The sequence below is a fragment of the Podarcis melisellensis genome, assembly GCF_964234715.1.
Source record: "Podarcis melisellensis genome assembly, chromosome: 2".
NCBI classification, from domain to species: Eukaryota; Metazoa; Chordata; class Lepidosauria; order Squamata; family Lacertidae; genus Podarcis; species Podarcis melisellensis.
In genome coordinates this window covers 109700508-109720440 of record NC_138529.1, presented here as the reverse complement: position 1 = coordinate 109720440, position 19933 = coordinate 109700508, and the positions used below count along the sequence as shown (strand labels likewise).

The window sequence follows — 19933 nt, the reverse complement described above, 5'->3', positions numbered from 1 at the left end:
ATTGGAATATAGCTTGTAGTTTAATGGTGAAATTTGGGCAAAATGGAGAGGTAAAAGATTTGGATTATTATAAAAGATGCAGATGGAAATGATTAACAGTAGGACCCACAAAGGTGAGGAGGGAAGTCCAAGAGATTCCTTGGAATCTTGTTTTTATGTTGTATGTTGGATATGTGACTATTAAATTTTAATCTGAAAAACCAAATAATTTAAAAATAAAAATAAAAATTGTAAGTGCCACAGTGGCCTACCAGGTAGGAAGCTCACAATCGGGGCATGAGAACAGCAACTCTCTCCACGCCTGCAATTCCAAGCCACTGGTATTCAGAGATTTGTAAGTTGCCTTGGGCAAGATAAAGTGACTAACAAATTTAATAAATAATAATAGTATACAGGCAGCTCCCCACTTATGTGGGAGTGCCCCCCCCTTGTGCATAAGGGAACTGGGGTGATTTTAAGAGGCATCAGAAATACGTACCTTTTTCTTTTATACTATACCTCTTTTGTCTCTGATTGCCAGAAAAGGGCAGGAAACAGCACATCGAAGCCTGCTTAATGCAGCTTCCCGCCCGACAGCTGTTGAGTGGAGTAGCGAGGCAGCAGTAATAATAATAATAATAATAATAATAATAATAATAATAATAATAATAATTTATTATTTATACCCCGCCCATCTGGCTGGGCCTCCCCAGCCACTCTGGGCGGCTTCCATAAAAACCAAAAATACAGTAAAATATCACACGTTAAAAACTTCCCTGAACAGGGCTGCCTTAAGATGTCTTCTGAATGTCAGGTAGTTGTTTATCACTTTGACATCTGCTGGAAGGGCGTTCCACAGGGTGGGCGCCACTACCGAGAAGGCCCTCTGCCTGGTTCCCTGTAGCTTCGCTTCTCGCAATGAGGGAACCACCAGAAGGCCCTCGGCGCTGGACCTCAGCGTCCGGGCAGAATGATGGGGGTGGAGACGCTCCTTCAGGTATACTGGACCGAGGCCGTTTAGGGCTTTAAAGGTCAGTGAGAGCTCCCATGTGCCATTTTGGAGCCCATAAGTTCCCCCCCCCCTTTTAAGCCTTTAAAATCCTTAATTCTGGACTTTTGACTCACTGACAGCCTCTTCAGGCTCTGGGGAGGGTCTCCTCACAAGCCATGAGGACCTCCCAGATTTCTCCCATTATTCCCAGGCTTCAATTGATTGATTGATTTCCTGGTACCACGCATATATGCAGTTGTGCTCTAGTTGATCACATGCAAGCGGACAGATGCTTGCCTTGCTTCTGACATTGGAAGGAGAACCCAAAACCTTGTGGGAACAGCAGAACAAGCTGATCACAATCCAGTGTTTAACTAGGGACTGTCTCGTCTTTCCAGCAGAGCCCAGGGCAAACATGTAGGATGTCACAATCGAATATACCTCAAATATGTCTCCTATTCCAGGTTGTCTTTGAAGGTGTAGCTCACCTGCTCATAGCTGTCAACCGTCCCTTATTTGGAGGGAAAGTCCCTTATCCCAACGCCGTGTCCCACTGCTGTCCCTTATTGATGATGTCCCTTAAATTCCCCGGGTTTCAAAGGAAGCAGCTCCTCTCCCTCCCTCCCTGGCGGCCAGGGAGGAGGGAGGCTCCAACTGTGTTGCTTGGCTGTGTTGCTCACCCAATAAGGAGTAAGAACGACTGGGGGGTGGAGCTTGCATGCCTTGTGCCAATCAAATCAGCCACGTTGCCTGGGGAGTCGCCTTTGCTCAGCGCTTCCCAGCGGAGAGGTGACGGTGGTTTTCCTTGCTGCGTCCCCTTTGCCGGGTTGTTGCGCTGTGGGAACCACCGCTTGAGGCTTCGTTTGGCTGCTGGCTGGGCTTTCTGCCTTTGGCTCAGAGGGGCTCAGAAGTCGAACATACCTGTGCTCTGAAAATCCTTTATTTTGGCTGCTGATCCCTTATTTCCGAGGCTGCTGGTCCCTTATTTTCAAATCTGTAAGTTGACAGCTATGCACCTGCTGGGTCCTTGCAATGATGAACTCAGCTCTGACCATCTCCCGAAATCCGTTTGTATATTTCCATGTGGCAAAGCTGCTGGAGCTCAGCTGTGGGGGCCTTCTGAGGTTCCCTTGGTGATCAACTGAAAACCACCCAGCAATCTACAAATGGATCCCAATCTATCTATGGGCCTTACAATACGCCGGTCCTGTGAAGGAAAGGGCTTGTGCAGAGGCAGCATGGTCAAGTCAAGTGACTTTATTCATTCCTTCAGCCAAAGATGGCAGCAATACAATTCGAAAGCGACTGCGGTTTACACCAGAAGCACAAAAGCCATGCAAAACACAGCACCACATCGTTGTACAAACTCCACAGTATTTTACTACTGTATGCAATCTCTCTGACGTTCAGTTTAAGGAATCTGATTTCAGATTCTGCTAGAGTAAATGCAGCATGCGTAGTAATAATAATAATGATGGTAATTTATTATTTATACCCCGCCCATTTTATCATTTGCCAAGTCAGCAATTCAGCAACTCTCCACAGCTCCCCAGTAAGTACAAAAAGATATAAAAGAAAACAGGACATTTTAAAACTTTGCATACATTTTTTTTTGACTCTTCCCCCTCCCCAGCAAATAAACACCTGGCAATGCAGCTCAGGGTGAATTCAGATTGAGAAGAGGACAGCCATTGTTTTGACTAAGGGGTGGGGAATCTCAGGCTCAGAGGCCAGATACGGCCCCCCAAGTCTTTCTGTCCGTCCCTGAAGACTATTCTCAAGCCACACCAGACCTGCTAGGCAGCCTCAACTGTTTTTAGCTAGCTGTAATGTATCCTTGAACTCTGAAGATGCTTCTTGCTTGAAGGAGAACAAAGGGCTGTGTGTGTGTGTGTGTGTGTGTACACTAGCACCACCCACCTTTGTCATGCAGCCCCTGGAAGGTTGCCCCCCTCAAAAATGTGGCCCTCAGGCCGAAAAAGATGTCCCACCCCTTGTCGTCCCCCCTCAGCCATTTGCTAAAGAGAGAGAAAAAGATTGTCTCCAGTTATGCTGTTTCTCTCGGGGAGTTTAAACATACAAATCTTCCTTTACTATATGCTTCGATCTTCAGGAGAAATGCAGTCTGGTTTCTAAACTTGTGGTGATGACAGAGAGAAACAATTCTGAAGACTTTAAAGAAAGGGTGAAAAAGCAACAACAGAGGTTCTTTTCATAGAAGAGCCATTGAAATTAATGAATCTACTATTCAGTGCCTGCTAAAAGCATGTTTGTTTAGGCAAGCCTGCCCAGACATGTAGGACACGTACATGTGTTTTAATTTGCGGGTATTTTTTGCCCAATTTTAATTAAGTTGTTGTTTAACAGTCAAACCCTCTTCGCAGGGAATGCTGGGAATTGTAGTTTTGCGAGAGGGAAAAAGGGGTGTGTGTCTCTCTCAATACCTCTCAACACCCTTGATGGACGACAGTTCCCAGAATTCTTTGGGGGAAGCCATGACTGTTTATAGAGGTGTCTTAGTGCTTCAACTGTGTGCTTTGAACGTGAGCTACATAGAACTAGCTATGAAGCATCTTCAGCAGGCCCTGTGGGAGAGGCCACAAATGAGGTGGGGGAACCTTTGGGAGGGAAGAAGAAGCTGAAATCTTGAGCACTGACAGAAGGTCAAAGTGATGGGATCATATAATCTGAGGGTTGTCTTTTGGGGTGAAAGGGGTCTCTTTTGCCAGCTTTTATTGAAAATGAACCAGCTGTTGGCCCCATGCTAAGCCGAACCTTCCCAGGGACAGGAAACGAGAACTAAGCGTTGCATAAGTCGGTGTCGCAGCAAGTGCGTTCGTAGGACATGTTGAAGGCGTTTTCCCTCCGCTCGGTCTTGTTGCAGAGCTCGGCGTATTTGCCGCAGCCATAGCGCTTGAAGAGGAATAATTCGCCTGGTGGGAGAGGAACGAGATGTGTTTTAGTTTAACTCCTTCCCTGTACCCAGGGTGAGTCACACCACATAGCAGATAACCCTGAAAATCTAGGTGTTTGGGGCACAGAGCCACAGAGCACCACACCATACAGCACTACGGTGTCACTTTAAACAATCACAGAGTTCTGGGAGCTGGGGTTGAAATGCAGGAATCTCAGCTAAAGCATCCATGACAGATGGACATCCAACCTCTGCTTAAAAACCCCCAAGGAAGGAGAGCCCAACACCTCCCTAGGGAGTCCATTCTGCTGTTGAATGGTTCATCCGGTCCACTTCCCTGTGGGGAGGAGTTGCGGTGGACCGCATGGCCACCAACTCCCCTCCGGGGGTGGGGGACTTAGTCCCCCTCTGCCTGGGGGATCCCGGCCACATCAGAGCCCGGCCAGCCAATCCGCTGGCCGGGGGCGTGGCCAGGACCATTTAAACAGAGTCACGAGCCAGAGGGCTTCCTCTTTGGTTCACTTCCTCAATCACCCACCCTCCCTCCCTAATTTCCAGGTTTTAGGCACTGGCCTTGCTATGGACCTCGCTTGGTCGCCGTTGAGGTAGGAATTTTTCCACTTGGCAAATTGGCACTGGCCATTTGGTTTTCACCTACCTTGTAGCAATCGTCACAACTTTGTTAGGGTTGTTAGGCATTGTTTGACCTTGTGGGGGGGGGAGGGGAGGTGTGGCCATTACCTGCCCCTCCATGCTTATTCCATTAAAAGAATCCGGGGGTGTTGATCTTGTCCAAAGCCCGGGTCAAGGGCTAGGGCCATGGCACAACCCCGACGTGAACACCAGGGGGAGCTCGAGTTGGTATGCCTCCACAGGGCTCCCCCTTCCGGTGGTTTACCCTGACCGGACTCCCTGAGCATCAGGCAGGAGTCAGATATAGTCGGGTCCATTCAATGCCTAAGCCAATACCGCTCACATTCTGTGATCAATAAAGTTGTGGCCAAAATTTGCCCAGTAACATTAACCTAATATCTGTGTCCTTGTGTGTCTTGTTTCTCAACGAGGGGGTGGCTTCGGGGTTTCAGCATGCAATTACTGCCAGGATAAATCTCCCTTCTTGTAACCTGAAGCCCTGGGTTCGAGTCCTGCCCTCCACAGCTGGAGATAATGCAAATGAATAGGCAGCAAGCACAAGGAGGAACAGGAGCAGGGCCAGGAAACACTGGGGGTCAGCAGGGGACCCCTTTCTGTGGGGCGAGTGCTTTTTCAGGTGCCTGTTGATACCAACACCTCACACCGTTCCCCAAAGGCACTAGCTCTCTCGCTGCACAACTGATGGAGATTTTACAGCACTAGCGGATTTCCAGTAATTGTTCTTACCAGCATAAACTTTGGTTGTCTCGCAGAACTGCCCTTCGTCCGCTTTGCAAGGTTCGTCAGTATCCAGGCAGACCTTGCCAAGTTTGTACTTGCAAACTCTGCACACGAGACCTTCAGCTGCAGGAGATAAGCAGAAAGACAGGCATGGTTTTAATCAGAAATTATAAACGGGTCACAAAAGTGCTTTAAAAAACAACAGCCAAAAACTGCATGCCAACTTTTCTCCCACCACATTTTATCCTTTGCAGTGTGTGGTAGGTCAGACTGAGAGAGAGTGATGGGCCAAAGGCCCCTTCATGTGAGCTTCATGTTTTGGTGGAGATTTGAAACCAGCTTCCTGCAGACCTGTTCTGACAATCTAACCACTATACGACACTCCCCATTTGTAGCAGATGTCAAAGCAAAACTGTTTTGTAAGAATGTAGGAATCAGCCTATTTCCATTCCAGATTAGTTTCACATGCATTCAGTCTGTTCCATCCTGTTGTTCTATGGATCATACATACATATGAAGAGAGAGAGAGAGTGAGTGAGAGAGAGAGAGAGAGAGAGAGAGAGAGAGAGAGAGAGAGAGAAACCAGGGGACATATTTACATAGGAACACGGGAAGTATACAGTGAGAGTGTTATAGGTTGGCCTAAACCAAAGGAATTAACAAATGGTAGGATTTTGATTGTTTGGGATATGAATGAAAATACAAGCTGCATAATTGTGCCAGACAAGGAATCCTTTGGTCTGGGGAGATCAATGTTGCCAAGGTGATGGGGCGTATGTTTGAGGTGACAGGGAAAGTGTGTCTTTAGCAAGGTGTGCTGGGAAGATGAAGAAGAAAGCACAAAGGGAGAGATCCATCTTGGGCAGGTTGGCTGAAGGCCGGCTGGGAGAGATGCCTTGGATTCCAGCACTGCACTGCTGTGGGGGGGGGGGGGAGGCAGGCCTCTCTTGAGATGACCATGCTGTAAGATCCAGACTCCCACCATGTGGACTGAAGGTGTAAAGCGGTGAATAAATCATATTTCTTAAAGCTATACCAGTCTTTGCTGTATCCTTGATTCTCTGAAGGAGCACAGGCCCTGGGGAAGGGTCAAGACCCCTGGAATCCCGTGCCCAGCTTGGCAGAGATTGGGGTGGCCTGTAACACACATACACTCTCTCTCTCTCTCTCTCTCTCTCTCTCTCTCTCTCTCTCTCTCTCTCTCTCTGTGTGTGTCTGTGTCTGTGTCTGTGTCTGTGTCTGTGTCTGTGTCCCATTGCATTTAAATTATGCACAATTTAGTGAGCACTTTCCCCTAAAATACAGATCTGTATCTTTTTCTATAGGTTTTCCCTTAAAACACACACTTGCCTGCAAAATACATATAAGCTGCCATATTTCAAAATCAGGACACCCAAAGGTTTTTAGGAAACCACCGGTGTGTTGTTATTTTTACAAAAATGCGAAAAAACCCAAGATTTTTCAATTGATTTGTCTAAGATCTAGGACAAGGCGCCTTTTGGAAATCCCCCCTGGATGTCAATTCCGCCTCTGAAATCCCAGCAATGTCCGGGAAAATCTGTATGCATGGCAGCCCTACCTAAGAGGCATCGGTTACAAGCCAAGACAAAATTCATTCAAAGAGGACTTTTTTCTGAATGTAAATACCCACACTGATGCCAAAAAGAGTTGGGGGACACTGTTCATCATTACCTACGCTCAGAACACCCTTATGAGATGCATCCTGCCAAAGCAGTTTGTGAAATCTTGTATACCAACAGCAAATCCAAAAGTCCTTTGGTCCAAGTCACTGTAAGGCAGGTTCCTGTTTATCTGTATTCCTATGCAGTCGTACCTTGGATCCCGGGTGCCTTGCAACTCGAACGTTTTGGCTCCTGAATGCCGCAAAGTGAGTGTTCCGGTTTGCGAACGTTCTTTGGAACGTCCGACGGAGCTTCTGCGGCTTCTGATTGGCTGCAGGAGCTTCCAATCATAAGCCATGCTTTGGTTTCCAAACGTTTTGGAAGTCAAACTTCTGGAACGGATTCCATTCGACCTCCGAGGTACGACTGTATATCTATAGGGTGGTATTTGCCCCCTGGTCCTGGGGTCCCCCAGTCGGGGGCGTCTTGCCCATAGAGCTGCCTTTCTCAACCTGTGGGTCCCCAGATGTTGTTGAACTACAACTCCCATCACCCCTAAGTAGCAAGGCCAGAGCTCAGGGATGATGGGAGTTGTAGTCCAACAACATCTGGGGACCCACAGGTTGAGAACCGCTGCCATAGAGGCAAGTGGCATGGGACGCCAGGGCACCAAGTTCTGGAGGGTGCCAGGGAAGAGGCGGAGGCTGGATGCAGTGCCTCCTAGCATCAGCTCGTGCCCTCACCCATCTCTGCCATGCCGCTCCCAGAGCTCCCGCTGGAGGAGCCACCCTTCAGCCGCTGCCCGCCTCCTCCAGCCCCGCAAAGCTGCCAGCAGTGCCGTAAAAAGGTTGCCAACTCTGGGAAATGGGGGGTGGGGGGCGCCGGAGGGATCTTTGTACCACGGCACCAGATATACTTAAGACGGCCCTGCCCCCAGTCCTGCATTAGTCACTTATGACCTCAAAACCATCCTAAGTATCTTTGCAGAAGCTTACAAAAAGCTTGGCCTATCGCTCAACATCCAAAAAACCAAAGTGCTGCACCAACAAGTACAAATTAACCCCTCTGCAGTGCCACAAATCCAACTCAACGGTGTAACGTTGAAAAATGTTTATCACTTCTCCTACCTAGGCAGTTATCTTTCCACAAGGGCCAACACTGGTGCCAAAATCCAGCACTGCCTGAGCTCTGCAAGTGCGGCTTTCTCCCGATTGAAGTGCAGAGTGTTTGAGGACCGGGACATTCGCAGGGAAACCAAAATGCTTCTTTACAATGCTATTGTACTACCAACCTTATGAAATGCTTGTGAAACATGGACCACTTATAAATGCCATCTCCAACTCCTCGAAAAATTCCATCAACAGTGTCTCTGAAAAATTTTACATATCACTTGGGAAGACAGGCGAACTAATATCAGTGTACTGTAAGAAGCAAAGATCACCAGTGTTGAAGCAATGATTCTTCAACATCAACTTAATTGGACTGGTCATGTTGTACGGATGCCTGATTATCATCTTCCAAAGCAACTACTCTATTCCAAACTTTAAAATGGAAAGCGTAATTCTGGTGGTCAACAAAAGAGATTCAAAGACTCTCTCAAGGCAAATCTTAAAAAATGTAGTATAAACACTGACAACTGGGAAACACTGGCCTCAAACTCAGGACGCAAGGGAGAAACGTGCTAAGAGGAAGGCACACTTGGCAAATCTACACCCTGATCAACTCCCACCCAGAAACCAATATCCCCACTGTGGAAGGACGTGTGGATCCAGAATTGGCCTCCACAGTCACTTACGGACTCATTGTTAAAACCGTGTTTATGGAAGACAATCTTACTCGGCTACGAGTGATCGCCAAAGAAGTCACTTGTGAGTTACAAAAAATGTTTTCTAAAGGAATCCGCCCCCGCCCCCCAGATGCTTGCTTGTGAGGGTGTGTGAACACGTGGCCGTGATCCTTATTTACATGCTTTGAATATTCTTTCACAATGTTATTAAAAGCACTCCTGAAACTGCTTGAGGCGCTGGGGTGGCATTCATGTGGACCTCATCCAGCAGAGATTGTGCCATCTCTGTCTAGTGTTAGAAGTTCTTTTGGTTTCTGCAACGTCCCACAATCTTCCACGGAGATTAAAAAACCTTGATGATGCACTGGGAATGGAATGCATTTCTCTCTCTCGCTGAGTTAATTCCTGCCCACTTCAGGAGTCCTATCAAGCTCTGGCACAGGCAACGAGCAGCAATAAGTGTTGAATGAGTATAGCAAGCTTGAGGGTTGCATTTATCTTTCTTTTCTTTAAAGCTTGAGGTAGCCAACTTCCCCCCAATGAATAAAAATTTGAAACCCTTAATGCAGCTGCGTCACTAAGCCCACAAAGGTAGGAGCACAGCTTTCCTCAAACTGGTGCCTTCCTGTCCCAGAACTGGGATGTTCGTCTTCCCTTCCATGCTCCCATGTGAGTTACGTGACTTGCGCAAGATTAAGGGCCCCCCAAGAGTCATCAGTCAAATCTTTATTACAGTCATAGACCCAGCATAAGTAGGGTGGGGTACAATCATTTAAAATCTATAAAACATTTTTGGAAATCTAAAGTTATTAAAAAAGAAGGTAGAGTGGTACCTCGGGTTACAGAGGCTTCAGGTTACAGACTCTGCTAACCCAGAAATAGTACCTCAGGTTAAGAACTTTGCTCCAGGATGAGAAGAGAAATCACGCAGCAGCGGCACAACAGCAGCAGTGGGAGGCCCCATTAGCTAAAGTGGTACCTCAGGTTAAGAACGGTTTCAGGTTAAGAACAAACCTCCGGAATGAATTAAGTTTTAAACCCGAGGCACCACTGTATATATAAAAGACTGTAAGAAGCTAAAAGAAGGGTTAGGAGTATTAAATGGATAAGGAAGAGCATAAAAGGTTAGTATATAAAAGACTATGACTATCAATTTACAAAGAAATGTACAAAGCACTCTGATATGTAAAGGGTCGTGGACGACTCTGGGGTTGCGGCGCTCATCTCGCTTTATTGGCTGAGGGAGTTGGTGTACAGCTTCCAGGTCATGTGCCCAGCATGTGGCGAACCAGAGCAGTCCACAGAAACGCTGTTTACCTTCCCACTGGAGTGGTACCTATTTATCTACTTGCACTTCGTGCTTTCGAACTGCTAGGTTGGCAGGAGCTGGGACTGAACAACGGGAGCTCACCCTGTTGTGGAGATTCGAACCACGGACCTTCTGATTGGCAAGCCCTAGGCTCTGTGGTTTAACCCACAGCACCACCCACATCTGATATGAGTGCTCATTAAATCTCATTAAATTGTGGCGCAGGTCATCATGTGACGAATTTTGAGCACTGCTATGCAGAACCTGGCAACACTGTTTGTTGCAGGAGGGTTGGTATCTGAAAGCAGCAGGGAGATATAGAATTGTCCTGTGCACCCTGAGTACTTATGGAATAGTGGGGAGATGAGGCTAATACAGATGTCTCTATAATATAAGCGCTGGAGAAGCACATGCTCTGTTATTTCTGTTTGTTCCAAGTAAGGAATCTTCCTATATCGACCTTCCCTGAGAGCTGAGGGGAGGGTGTGGCAACGTGCCAGGGTAAAGGCTCTCCGATACTTAGGGACTTTGAGTTTAGTTAGGTATGCCACGGGGGAGGCAGAATACCTGATGGATTCGTTGGCAATAAAAGTTGGGGCCCTGGCTAGATGCAATTGGCGTTCTGTTTTAAAGTCAGTTTTTCTGAACTCCGAAAAGAGGGGGAAACACAAGAGGATGACAGTATGTTAAGTTCTACAAAACAAAATGAGCAAACGGCAAGGCATGGCTTGTTCTGCAAATACCCATTGTGGAAGCAGCCTTGGGATCAGGTGCCAAATACCTTCCCTGTCTCACCCTCTCCCACTTAATCATTTGCATGCAGTCGCAGCCAGTGGTGTAGCGTGGGTTGTCAGCACCCGGGGCAAGGCAAGTAATTTGCACCCTCCAACCCGTGGATTTGTGCCCCCTAACCCGTGGATTTGCACACCCTAACCCTACCCCCCAGATGTTGTGCCCGGTGCGGCCAGCCCCCCCTGCACCCCCACGCTACGCCACTGGTCGCAGCACTGTATTTTTCTACGACTGCGATATTGACCCTGCCGTCCACAGCAATCTCTTGAGGCAATAAATAATAATAATAATAATAATAATAATAATAATAATAATAATAATAATTTATTATTTGTACCCCGCCCATCTGGCTGGGTTTCCCCAGCCACTCTGGGCTGCTTCCAATAAAGATTAAAAATACATCAAAATGTCACACATTAAAAACTTCCCTGAACAGGGCTGCCTTCAGATGTCTTCTAAATGTCAAGTAGTTGTTTATCTCTTTGACTTCTGATGGGAGGGGGTTCCACAGGGAGGGTGCCACTACCGGGAAGGCCCTCTGCCTGGTTCCCTGTAACCTCACTTCTCGCAATGGGGAACCGCCAGAAGGCCCTCAGAGCTGGACCTCAGTGTTGACCTCAGGCTGAAAGATGGGGGTGGAGACGATCCTTCAGGTATACTGACCCGAGGGCTTTAAAGGTCAGCACCAACACTGTGAATTGTGCTCGTACTGTAATACGTGAGAGCAGCAAGCAGCCACACACACAATTAAAAACCACAAATAGGAATCCGCAGAGATAAAAGCAGGGGACCAGCCAATTGGAGAAAAGAGGAAATCTAAATTTATGGAAGGTCCTTAGATGTTAACTTTAAAAGCAAGATGGGCTTGGGGACCAAAAGATAACAGAGGTTGCACTAGGCCAACTGGTCCAGAGGTTGGATTTCCAACAATTTGGGAATCCCCACACCAGGGGACGTCAGCCTCTCAGTCCTCGCTTGCCTGGCTTCAGAATCCGGGAAGGTTACCCAGAGAAGAGCCTCAGCAGAAAATCTTAATCAGCAGGCAAGTTCAAATGGGGAAATCTAAGCTCCTTTTCGCTGGTAGAAGCTTCTTGCGAAACCTGAAACGATTCGGGGTGGAGGGAATACCTCCCAGATGGATGGCAGCCAGGCTTCTGTTGTAAACAGATTTCTGTGCCAAGGAATGCTGGAACGGGAACAAGAATGGGTGGCAGATGATCTCCGTCGAGGCTGCCAAGGCGCCTTACGTAATGCAGGGAACACCCAGAATGTAAAGTGGGCAGCATTATAATGTGCATTCCTGATTCTAGATGCTCAAGGTGGTATCTGGGCGGTTACACATGACCCCCACTTTCCATTCTGTTTGCGCCTACGAAAGTTTTGGGGAGGGCACACTGCTTCCTTTTTCCAGTCAAGTTCACATCCTGTAATTTCTTGCAGGAACCCTGTAACTTTTTATAGCACAAACGTTCTGGTTTATTTTATTTCCCCTGCTTTAGTTGCGCTATAAGGCAAGAGTGCCCCTTCAGACAGCAATATAGACCAGGGACACATTCACACTATATATTATTATTTTTTATAATTTTAAATGGTTTGAATCTGTTTTTAATAATGTGTAACACTGTGTTTTAATATTAATGTTGTGTTTAACTTGTTGTAATCCACCCTGGGGCCTTAGGGTGAAGAGCGGATAATAAATTGTAACAACAACAACTTATACTGCTACTACACATTTAAAGTAATGTGGCACACCACCCGGACCTCTGAGCGGTGCGAGATTCAGGGTTTTAAGGCATGCTTATCCAGAGCCTGTGTTTCCTATTGTAAATGAGGCACAGTGGAGATTGTGGTGTCTTTATGATATATGGGTTATTAACACACATATATAAACTAAGCCAGCAATGGAAGGGTTTCACAGCACTACCACACGAAGAGGTTTTTGTCTCTCCCATAGCTGCAGCTTAGAATTCAAACAGACATCAGCCATAGCTCTGCCTGCTGCTCATCTGCTTCTCTGTCACATAGTTTCTAACTTCTCTAAGATCTGTGGATTTGTCTGTTGAGGGAGGGAGGGGCCCCATTCATTTGCCATCCCAGACAGAGTCCCTTGATCCTTTGATCTTCATAATGGTCCATCCCCAGGCTATCACCTCATGAGGAAGTTAAACTTGCTTAATTTGCTTTTAACGCTTGCTGATTCCTGGAGTTGAGCATTGTCTAGCACACAGTTTAATATACATGAGTCTTACCCCCAGTTTCAACACTCCAAGCATTGCTCGAATTCTAACAGCTACCGGACCCAGAAATTTAGGGTGTTTGGCACCCACAAACTCATAACTCTGTTATGGTTCCCACCCCCCAAAAAAGAAACTTGGGAACTGTGGTTTACATCTCACAGAGCAATAATCTCCCAGCTGCTCACCTTAAATCAAACCCCAGTGGAGGACATCATGAGAAAATGTCTCCATCTGCCTTTTTCAGATGGTGAAGCACATTGGGAGAGGCTGACTAGTGCCTGAGAAATGTTTGGTAGAAAGAATACACATCCCACCCTCGGCCATCTTACAAGAATAATATAAGCTCAAAACCTCACATGCATCGAAATTCTTAGTTGCCCTGAGAATGGGGCAGAAAAACTGAAGCCTTTTTCACAGGGGAAGAAAACTGTTGCCTCTATAGGATTAGTTTGGGGTGTTGTTGTTGCAAATATTCCTTCCTTTCTGCCTCCCTTCTCCACTTTGTTTTCTCAGCTTGTTTTCTGTCGCTTAGTTTAATTATACTGAATTACAATCATCAAGGGAAAATTCAAACCCTTGGTGGTTGAATTTTAGAAATTATGTGCTGGGACCTGATTAGTCCTGCTGATGTGGAGAAGCAAAGACAACCCTAAGTACTATAAAGTAATAGCAAGAAGTGAACTCAAGAGAAAACAAGCCTTCAAAGTGCTGGTGCTGACCTTTAAAGCCCTAAACGGCCTCGGTCCAGTATACCTGAAGGAGTGTCTCCACCCTCATTTTTCTACCTGGACACTGAGGTCCAGCTCCGAGGGCCTTCTGGCGGTTCCCTCCCTGCGAGAAGTGAGGTTACAGGGAACCAGACAGAGGGCCTTCTCGGTAGTGGTGCCCGCCCTGTGCAACACCCTCCCATCAGATGTCAAAGAGAACAAGATCTACCAGACTCTTAGACGACATCTGAAGGCAGCCCTGTTTAGGGAAGCTTATAATGTTTGATGCATTACTGTATTTTAATATTGTGTGGGAAGCTGCCCAGAGTGGCTGGGGAAACCCAGCCAGATGGGTGAGGCATAAATAATAAATTATTATTATTACTTCTTTAATTAGCATCATAGAATCTTAGAGTTGGAAGGGACCTCTAGGGTCATCTAGACCAACCCCCTGCAATGCAGGAATCTCAGCTAAAGCATCCATGGCAGATGGCCATCCAACCTCTCCTTGAAAACCTCCAAGGAAGGAGAGTCCACCATCTCTCGTGGGAGTCTGTTCCACTGCCCAACAGCTCTTCCTGTCAGAATTTTTTTCCCCCGAATGTTTAGTCGGAATCTCCTCTTTTTTTTGTACTTGAAGCCATTGTATTTGAAGAGGAGGAGGAAACAAGCATGCTCCCTCTTCCATATGACAGCCAGTAAAATATTTGAAGATGGCTATCATATCACCTCTCAGGCTAAACATTCCTTCAAGCATTCCTCATAAGGCTGAGTTTCCAGACCCTTGATCATCTTGGCTGCCTTCCTCTGCCCTTAGTGCTTTATTTTCATCAACAATCTTTTGGATTTCACTTCCTAACCCTCACACATAAATGGGAAAAAGTTGTAGATCCAGTCTGGCAAACCTTTGCCCCTCCAGTTATTGCTGAACTATGACTCACATCAGCCCCAGCCAGCATGACCAATAGTCAAAGCTGATGGGAGTTGTAGTCCAACTAACTTCCACTCACACTAGATCCATCGGAATTAAGGAACCCAAAATATTCATGTCTCTTAAGTTCAATGGATCTGCTCTGATTAGGACTAGCATTGGACACAACACATCGAGTTGGAAAGAAATTTTGATGTGATCTTCTCCAGCTTTCGCCAACCTGGTTGGGGCTGATGGGAGCAACATTTGGAGGGCACCAAGTTAGCCAAGGCTGATCTTGTTCAATCCCCCATTGAATTCAGGATCTGCAATGCAGGAATCTTGTGGAGCACCCCTGGAAGATGGCTGTCCAGTCTTCTTAGATCCCACCAGCAGGTAACAAAGTGTACAATGTTAGTCCTACTCAGAGCAGACACATTTAAATGAGTGGACACAACTTGGACCTATTGATAATTATGTACTCTGAGATAAAAATAGTTGGGTACAACCCAAAAGGACCCACCATTCCTAAATACTTAAATATAGTTATGAATTTGTGGGTGCCAGACCACTATTATCTCCGGATCAAGTTAATATTAGAATTTAATTAAGGCTCAGGGTGTTAAAACTGGGTCCTGGATCCATGGGTATTAGGCTGGAATCAGCAAGCTTTCAAAGCAATAATTTAATAACAAGGGGAATTTAATAACCAGGCTAGCTTCCTGGGTTCAGATGATAGCCTAGGGCAGGCATAGGCAAACTCAGCCTTCCAGATGTTTTGAGACTGCTAATCCCATCATCCCTGACCACTGATCCTGTTAGCTAGGGATGATGGGAGTTGTAGTCCCAAAACACCTGGAGGGCCAAGTTTGCCTATGCCTGGGGATGACCCATTAACACAACAAAGGATCCAAAGGGACCTGGTGTGGGAGGACAAATGAGTGGGGCCCCTCCCTCAACAGATAAAGCCAGACTTCAGAGTAAAGAAATTGGAGTTAGGAGTGACTGAGACACAAAGCAGCAGCACAATGTTTGATGTCTGTTGGGATCCAAGGTTGCGCCTATGGGAGAAGCAAAACCCTCTTGGAGTGATTATGCTGTGAACCTCTCCATCATAGGTTCAGGTTGTATATATGTGTTAATAAACCTAATGACACCTCCGCTGTGTCTCATTCCAAGCAGGAAACACAAACCATGGGCATGCACCCCTAGAACTGCTGAAATCTCACACCGCTCACAGATTGGTGTGGCAATGCAGCACCTGAGCTGCTCAAAAAGATGGACTCATCCATTTTCTTACACATTTGCACTAGCTAAATAAATAATAATTAATAATAATAATAATTTATTATTTATACCCTGCCCATCTGGCTGGGTTTCCCCAGCCACTCTGGGCAGCCCCCGACAGAATTAAAAGCACAATAAAATATCAAACATTAAAAACTCCCCTAAACAGGGCTGCCTTCAGATGTCTTCTTCAGATGGTTGTTTATTTCCTTGATATCTGATGGGAGGGCATTCCACAAGGTGGGTGCCACTACCGAGAAGGCCCTCTGGCTGGCTAAATTCCCATGCAAATGTTTTGCAAAACAACACCCCCTATTTTCCTTTTAAAGCCCGGTACTTACATACTGTGCAGAAGAGCAGAAGGGAAAAGACCAGGAGAAGACGCTTGTTCATCTTGAGAAATTTCACGAGAGAGAGGAGGAATGTGTGTGTGGCAATGACAAGAAGACAGAAGACTCTAACTTTGACTCTGAAACAAGACTCCTCTTAAAAGGTCCTGAGATGGGAGGTATCAGGGTCAAGAACTGATTTCCATTTGGAGGCAACCAATGGGATGAAGGAATGGGAACAATAGGCACACCTGATACTTAGAGAATGGAAAGGAGGTGTGTTGGTGGTGGCATGGAAATGGAGTTTCAATCCAATTAAAGCACTGTTCCATAATTGATGGACTTAAGAATCTTCAAACACCAGAGCGCCGCAGAAGCTGATCCTGCAAGCATATTTCTCTACATCTTTTCGAAAATATGGAGGAGTGAAGAGACCAGCTAGCCTAATAACTAGGCTTATGCCATGAAACAACAGTGAGTCATCATTTCCTAGCACACATAACTTGTGTCTACATTATAACCAAGGCAGAGTGTAAGGGTGGAAGCCAACATGATGCCATGCAGACGTTTTTGGGTTACAATTCTCAATAGCCCCAGGCACCATGGTGGTAGTTAAGGATGATGGGAACTGTAGTGCCTTCCACGGAGCAACAGTTTTCTCCACTGTGTTTTACTCTGCAAGGTGTGGCGGATGAAGCAGATCGGCGCAGCTTGAGGGAAACGTGCCGGACCGCTATAAGCTGCACCTAATTGGGGTCGTAAACCAATTAGTCACGCTTAATTATTCAACAGGACTGGGGAGCCAGTGGCCTTCCAGATGTAAAGTTGCATGATTAGCAACTCTAGAAAGATCAAAAAAAAGGAAAGGAAAGCTGATCTGAAATTCTGGGAAAGTGGAGGGGGTGGAAATTGGGGTATGTATGGAAACTTCACGCAACAATGAGTGAAACAATGCAGTGTTTTGAAATAATATCCTGACTGCCAAAGACATGGCTGCAAAATTGCCCAGAGCTAAGTTTCGGCAGTAGCTGTTTGTGTTGTGACTGCATTCGTCTCAATTCAAAAAGGACATCTTACAGATGCAGACAGATGCAATTTCGATATAAATATCATTCCTTGAACTGTTTCCCTCTCCCTCTCTGTCTCTCACACACATAGCTTAAATCTGTTTATGAAAGTAGTTCTTGCATCACCAATGCATTTGCTAATCTGGAGTCACCTGTCGGCAAGGATGCCGTCATTCAGAGTCAGCCAAATGTTTTGGATCGTGGTGCGTCTTGCAGACAGCTTCCCCGGGCAGCAAATCTCTTTGGCTACCTGGAAAAGAGGCCAGATCAACGGTTGGGCATTGACCGAGAGAACTGAAATCTATGGCACAGGGCATGTTTGGAACCCATTCACAGCGTTGGAGTGGGATGTTGAATTGCATGGGTACACTGACAGTGGGAAAACTACCGGAAAACATATAGAAAAGCCAAACACAGCAGCTGGTCAGCCTGCCCATGAGGCAGTGCTTGGTGAAGAAGTTTCCTCAGGCGGCAGACAGTTGGTAGGGGCACTAGATTTGGGCACTGAGGTATGTGCCACTGGCTGCCACCTGCTTTTGTTGCCAGCCTCCAACGCCTCTAATGTCCCCTGCTACTGCTTTCTGCTCCTACAAAGCCCCTGCCGTGGTGGTGGGGCATTGGAGAAGGTAGGGGGCACCGCAGCAGATGTGGAGGAACAGGCACCATTTTCTGTTTTGCCTCAAGAGGCAAAATGTCCTGGGCCAGCCCTGACGGCTATTTCCAAAGCATACAGAGAGTTTCGGTTTTTCGTGGCGGTTTTCTCCCCTTCCTGCAAGCCACTAACATACAGGCAAGCAACTACAGTGGTACCTCGGGTTAAGAACTTAATTCGTTCTGGAGGTCCGTTCTTAATCTGAAACTGTTCTTAAACTGAAACTGTTCTTAAACTGCGGTACCACCTCAGCTAATGGGGTCTCCCGCTGCTGCTGCACAATTTCCGTTCTCATCCTGAGGTAAAGTTCTTAACCTGAAGTACTACTTCCGGGTTAGCGTTGTCTGTAACCTGAAGCGTCTGTAACATAAAGCGCCTGTAACCTAAGGTACCATTGTAGTGCATTTTGCACAAATTCTTTGTACAGTGGTACCTCGGGTTACATACACTTCAGGTTACATATGCTTCAGGTTACAGACTCCGCTAACCCAGAAATATTACCTCAGGTTAAGAACTTTGCTTCAGGATGAGGACAGAAATCGCGCAGCAGCAGGAGGAGGCTCCATTAGCTAAAGTGGTACCTCAGGTTAAAAACAGTTTCAGGTTAAGAACAAACCTCCAGAATGAATTAAGTTCTTAACCCGAGGTACCACTGTATCTGATTTGGCCATCTGGATCACCTGTCGGAGGATTGAAAGGTTGCGAGCATAATTAAGCCAATAATTTCTTCCCAATATTTCTTTATTGATGGGCAGCACCACCAAACATGCCTCGTATCTGCAATTGAGGACCCAGACTTCCAACGTTTGGCCCTTTACATATCCAGCTGTCCTTTGTCAACAACAAATTGTCGCTGTTTTTTGTGTTGAATATATGCTATATGGTAACTTATGGGCCTAATAGGTATCTAAAGGTATTTGCACATGCAGAATGTAGGTACCCTATATATAGGTAAAGGTAAAGGGACCCCTGACCATTAGGTCCAGTCGTGATCGACTCTGGGGTTCCGGCGCTCATCTCGCTTTATTGGCCGAGGGAGCCGGCGTACAGCTTCCGGGTCATGTGGCCAGCATGACTAAGCCGCTTCCGGCGAAGCAGAGCAGCACACGGAAACACCGTTTACCTTCCCACTGGAACGGTACCTATTTATCTACTTGCACTTTGATGTGCTTTCAAACTGCTAGGTTGGCAGGAGCTGGGACCGAGCAACGGGAACTCACCCCGTCGCGGGTATTCGAACCACCGACCTTCTGATCAGCAAGTCCTAGGCTCTGTGGTTTAACCCACAGTGCCACCCACGTTTCTACATCCTATATATAGAAATGAGCAAACCAGTGATATTTTAGGCAGCAGGCCAGCAGGCGGGGCCCATTACTTACATCATAGGAGCCTACACAACACAAACACTGTTGCTGTATGCAGGTTTTATTTTCTTTGTTTTTTATCTCACATTTTGGAAATGTACATCCAGCTTTTTTCTTTTTGGGGGTGGGGCAAGAGAGTCGGGCCCTAAGCTATAGTTTGTTTAGGGGGGTGAAATCCCCAAAAAGGATGTTACTTTTTTTTCTGTACGCCACAACACCTGTGAGAATATTGTTAGCGAAGATTTGGAAGAAACAAGATTTACCAGCTATCGAAGAATGGCAGATGAAGATGATGGACTATATGGAACTTGCCGAACTGACCAGGAGAATCCGAGACCAGAGAGAAGAGAGGTGGAAGAAGACTGGAAGAAGTTTAAGGAATATTTGAAAAAATAATGTTAATATTTAAACCTTAGAATAGCTTTGGAAGTGGATATAGGCGTAGGGTTAGAAGAAGATGTTGTTGTTTAGTTGTTTAGTCGTGTCCGACTCTTCGTGACCCCATGGACCAGAGCACGCCAGGCACTCCTGTCTTCCACTGCCTCCTGCAGTTTGGTCAAACTCATGTTGGTAGCTTCAAGAACACTGTCCAGCCATCTCGTCTTCTGTCATC

General features: G+C 46.5%; 1 protein-coding gene and 2 long non-coding RNA genes across 3 annotated transcripts; 1 reads left to right on the top strand and 2 right to left on the bottom strand.

The window, feature by feature from the left end:
* Positions 1-1162: 1162 nt before the first annotated feature.
* LOC309365479 lies at positions 1163-2755 on the top strand. The gene is made up of 2 exons (XR_014166186.1): positions 1163-1497; positions 1729-2755. It is a non-coding gene; the product is annotated as an uncharacterized lncRNA (long non-coding RNA).
* Positions 2213-16404, bottom strand: LOC309365246 (lymphocyte antigen 6 complex locus protein G6c-like). The gene is made up of 3 exons (XM_081903480.1): positions 16250-16404; positions 5265-5381; positions 2213-3903 (listed from the first exon to the last, which is right to left on the bottom strand). The coding sequence occupies exons 1-3, from the start codon at positions 16299-16301 to the stop codon at positions 3770-3772; spliced, it is 303 nt and encodes a 100-aa protein (XP_081759606.1). The 5' UTR covers positions 16302-16404; the 3' UTR covers positions 2213-3769.
* Positions 6173-9852, bottom strand: LOC309365514. The gene is made up of 2 exons (XR_014166221.1): positions 8926-9852; positions 6173-8526 (listed from the first exon to the last, which is right to left on the bottom strand). It is a non-coding gene; the product is annotated as an uncharacterized lncRNA (long non-coding RNA).
* Positions 16405-19933: the final 3529 nt, after the last annotated feature.